We start from the raw sequence: 5,097 nt of genomic DNA, 5'->3' as shown, positions 1-5,097 counted from the left end.
AACGCTAGTGGACAGGTGGACTTTTTTGAATTTAATACCGATGCATATATTCGATAAATTATAATGATTCATATATTTGTTATATTTTTTAAAAAATTGAAATCAATAACTGAATTTCGAAAAGAGTTAAAGTAGTAGTTTAAAGTTAATATACAATAAATGTACAGTACATAATATAAAAGATGAATAAAATATATGTCTTAAATATAAAGATTCAGAATTACACTAGCTAAAAACTTTTTTAAAAAATGTCATTTCTGTCTTTTCTAAATTAGCAAATTTCTATTTATACCTGAATAATTTACTAATTATTTTTTAAATGAAGTGTTTTAAATGAATACAGTTACAGTGATAAAGATTTCTGGTATGTTAATGTTTTTCTTTTTATTATTTTAGCTTGCATGCAAGTAAGCTCCGGAGTGAGCGCTATCTTTGGCCCTCAAGATCCTCTATTGGGTAGTCATATTCAGTCACTTTGCGACGCGTTAGATATACCTCACGTAGAGTGTCGACTTGACATGGAACCAGAAATAAAAGAATTCTCTATCAATCTTCATCCAAGCCCGAGAATATTAGGTAATTCCATCAGAGATCTAATAAGATATCTCAATTGGACCAAAGTTGCAGTCATCTACGAAGAAGACATGTGTAGGTACTTGTTTATTCTTATGAATTTAAATACTAATTTGGAAGATTTTCAATTTAATTAACCTACATTTCAGGAACTATATTATTTTATTCTTATATGTTTCATTTATTTTGGCAGTTATGTCAGTTCCGTTTACTTATAAATAAATAAAAAATTTACAGCCATTTATAGCCGAATTTTACTTTAAATTTCATTCCTTAAAATTTATTTATTTAATTCATTTAGCTTATCTAAATATCTTTTATGGCTGAAATATTTGTATTTCAGCATTAATCAGTCTTCAAGAATTACTTCGTCCGCCTTTACCTCGTGAATTACAAGTAATATTTCGTAAAAGCAACAAAGAAATGTTTCGACAAGTCCTAAGAGATATTAAAAGTAGGGGAATTTACAGCGTTATAGTCGATACGAAGCCGGACAGTCTGCCAGTTTTGCTTCAAGCTGTGAGTTTTCTTTCTAATTTTAAATTCCTCGTAGAATTATATATATTAGATCATACGTTATATTTATATTAATTTTGTCATTTTATATTAGTTATTAAATTACTTTAATGGAAGACGTTTGTACATTATTAACTTCTTANTTATTTATATCTTTTTTTGGTAAGAAAAATAACATGATTAATCTCACAAAATTTTATGATTTCGAAAAGTTTTTTTTAATTCTTATTCTTTATTGAAGTTAAGGATACTCAATCTTCAAATATCTCTTGATAGCGTGTCTCTTCGATATTTGATACTTGAAATGCCGTGTTATATTTTGAAGAATCTTACAAGATATTATAATGTAAAATATAATTGAATTAATGTACTCCTTCAACTATTCTTACCTCCAAATTAAGTTATACTATTTTAAAAGTAAATATCTAGTAAGCAGCTGTATTATTTCAAGTGGTATGTAAACTATCAATACTGAATTAAAAATAAATTAGAAGAACTCTTTCTAATATTTTTATTTGCATTTTTATAAAAGAAAAGTGTAAAGAAGTAATATATCTCATATGCTAAATCTATTGACAGTGTATAATTTTTGAATGTTTTCGTGTAGTCTATTTGATTTCTGATTGACTTCTTCAGTTCTATTTACAAAATTAATTTAAAAGTTTAGAAGAGAAAATTTTCCTTTTTAATTCACGTAAACATAAAATATATATAGAAACACATTTCCAAATTGTTAATTCATAAACCACTAATCATGTTATATTTAACAAAGTTATTTATTCAAATAACAATATAAAAACTTGGAAAATTTTGTAAATATTGAGTTGATTAAAATATTATTAACAAGAAATAAATATTCTGTAGATAAATCAAACATGCTTTATACGTGGCAGTGTCCGTAGGAAGAGACCTAAGGTAAAAACAATGTTTTCAGAATCAGAACTTTCAAACCGTAATGGTTTGAAGGCATTCTGTAAACATCGATTTTTCAAAGTGTCAATTCAAATTACTCCATTAATATCTTTTAAACTGTTCATATCGACTGTGTCTAAAAGATGCAATTGATTTTCAATTTTCAATTTTTTATCTTAAGGTCTTACAGACATTGCCACATATCTATTAGATTTATCTACAAAGAAAGTTTATGCAGAATCCTATTCTTGATGTCTTCCTTAGTTGGAGGACATCGAAAATATATCTTTTTCAAGTTAGTATGCATAGAAATAAGTTTGTCTATCATTTGCTTTAAAGTTGAACGTCGATGTCTGTATGTCAATTCAGTTGTACAAAAGCAACTACCTAAAATTTTTACAGAATTAAGTACTCAAAATGTCGAATATAGAGGATATCAAGTATTCAGTCGAAGGCGAAATGGAAAATCAGAACGGTCTTGCCGCTGAAGGCGAGAGAACAGATAGAGACATGCAAGTATTGGGATCATAGATCAGCAAGATTTCATATTTGAATTGTATATTGTAAACGTCAACAGTCATTGTATTATGTGACATGAACGAATACTGTAGCTGCTAGAAAGAATATAATAGAGGAACAGACACCCATTTTAGAAGAAGAAACTTCCGAATAATAAATATTCAAGAGCATTTACAAAAATTAAGTTTGCCTATTGCAGGCTGAAAATCTGAAGTACGTGATAACATAAAATCTATGTAACACACAAACAAACTTTAAAGAGGGTTCGAAGATGAATGTAAATAAGAAGAATCGTATTGAGAGTAAGAAGAATACATCGACGAAGAAGATACGCGTTCGGAAAAAAAGGCGAGTTCTGAACGTGATATACAGAAACATGCAGAAAAATCGCATCCTTTCTAAGTGTAGAAGTTTGACAAAAGACATTGACTTTAAGTAACGCAGACTCCCACATCTTTAATTATATACTTCTGTAAACGGCGTGCTTCAAGTAGAAAAGTAAATTTGCAAATTAGATTTTGCAGCATTGCGAATTGAAACAGTTGACGAATGTTACAAAGATATGTGAAAAAAATTATAAAGTTTGAGAAAAACTCACTACGTGGAATGTTCTCAAAAAAATGTTTTCGAAGTGACTTTAAACCAGAAGTGAAAAATGCTACAATATACAAATAAAAAATGAAAATGAAAGGCAAAAGTGTTCGCCAGTTTATCTACGGCTTGCAAGCGCCTTGCAGGAGCTTGCAAGCCAAGGCTGCTAATTTAATACATCATAGATGGTATTCAATATGAACAAGTGAATACATATCTTATATTCAGAGTCAACACTGCAGGAATTAAAAGAAATTTTCAAAATTTTTGAAAAAATGAAAAGTCGAGTAGGAATTAAGAAACAATGGAAAGGAAGCTACTAAATATTCCAAAAGTGGAAGACAGAGAGCAAAACGTTTTATTTCTCGTGCTGTAGTTGTTTTCGAGTTCACACTTGGCAAACGGGCCAATCTCATGGAGTTCTCCGGATTCTTTTACATGTCTAACACCTAAATAGGAATCAACTTCCTACATAAAGTACTCCCAGGAGGCCATCTCTTAGCAGATCGATCATGTGTTGCTTTGCCTTATCTCATCTATCTAATCAAACTCAATCGAACACGAAGTAGACAAAAACCCAAATAAAAGTAAAGGGGCTATATATTTCAAATTCAACCGATTTGAACAATATTCATCAATGTTTCATCAATAAGGATGAGAAAACTGAAAAAGACTCACAGTTTCCTATATTTCAGTTAAACTTGACAGGAACGCCTGATGTCAATAATGTCTGTTGTGATGCACTGATCAACAATAGAAATTATATGGTATTGTATGAGAAGTATTCAAGGATCGGCCATTTAATCTTACAGAAGACAATGCGTATGTTTACGAGAGTAGGAAGATTTGATATAAAACGACTGGAGTATTGATGTATAACATCAGCATTGGATTTGAGTTTGTCAAGTCAGAAATATCCGTTGTGCCAACTAAATATATATACCTGTATCAATAATTATTGAATAAGAACTACTGATAGATGCCGAAATTACTATTAGAAGAAACAAGACACATAAAATACCTGACAAATGAAATGGGTAAGCGTTCAAATAAAATATAAATGCAGTTAACCTCTCAAACAAACATGACATTAAGAGTAGTGACTGGAGTGAACCAAGAGTTATCAATTGTATCATTGCCCCGACGAAGTGAAAGTTAAAGAATCTTATAGAAGAGAAATTGAAGACCTTATCGCAAACTACGTACTTAAGAATGAAGTAAAACGAATATCGAGACCAAAATCAGAATAATATCAAATGTACCAGTCAGTTCTAAACATCGCAGAATAGTTCCGAAAAAAAGCTGATTTTGAATGAACAAATTAAGGAATGTCTTAACAATGGAATTATTCGATTCAGTGTTAGCTAATTTAGTAGCGAATGCTTCAAAGAAAGATTAATGTCGGAGTGTAATATTCGATTACGGTAGACTTAATATAAAGATCTAACGAGACATATTCCCTATCCCTGTTTTTGAATACTGTTTAGATTCACTTACTAATGCACATGCGTTTTTCTAGTGTTGTTTGGTTTAAAGAAAGGTTACTTCCATGTATAGTACATTAACTAAGAGGGCCCATCATTATCCAGCATTGTTTCCTCCCTAACTGCCTCTACAGTAGTACCTGTCGTCAAGGGTATTCGATAATGCACCTCAATCGTAACTCGTAATGGTTCAGACGAATTCATGAAGATACCGTTTGGGCTGTGCAACAGTCCAGGAAGATTTACGAGGCTCATTTAAGAAGTTTTAAGAGATCTGTATGTCAATTCAGTTGTACAAAAGCAACTACCTAAAATTTTTACAGAATTAAGTACTCAAAATGTTGAATATAGAGGATATCAAGTATTCAGTCGAAGGCGAAATGGAAAATCAGAACGGTCTTGCCGCCGAAGGCGAGAGAACAGATAGAGACATGCAAGTATTGGGATCATAGATCAGCAAGATTTCATATTTGAATTGTATATTGTAAACGTCAACAGTCAT

General features: G+C 30.7%; 1 protein-coding gene across 1 annotated transcript; it reads left to right on the top strand.

Moving 5' to 3' along the window:
* Positions 1-396: 396 nt before the first annotated feature.
* LOC111617175 (glutamate receptor ionotropic, kainate 1-like) lies at positions 397-2,554 on the top strand (the record flags this gene model as incomplete). The annotated part of the gene is made up of 3 exons (XM_023358503.1): positions 397-648; positions 917-1,092; positions 2,432-2,554. Coding segments are annotated over 3 exons (551 nt in total), but the record flags the coding sequence as incomplete, so codon positions are not given.
* Positions 2,555-5,097: the final 2,543 nt, after the last annotated feature.

Source organism: Centruroides sculpturatus, unplaced genomic scaffold (genome assembly GCF_000671375.1).
Source record: "Centruroides sculpturatus isolate CEXI.00-Female unplaced genomic scaffold, Cexi_2.0 scaffold5045, whole genome shotgun sequence".
Classification (NCBI taxonomy): domain Eukaryota; kingdom Metazoa; phylum Arthropoda; class Arachnida; order Scorpiones; family Buthidae; genus Centruroides; species Centruroides sculpturatus.
Note: the sequence above shows the minus strand (reverse complement) of the source record. Positions and strands in the feature narration are given on the sequence as shown.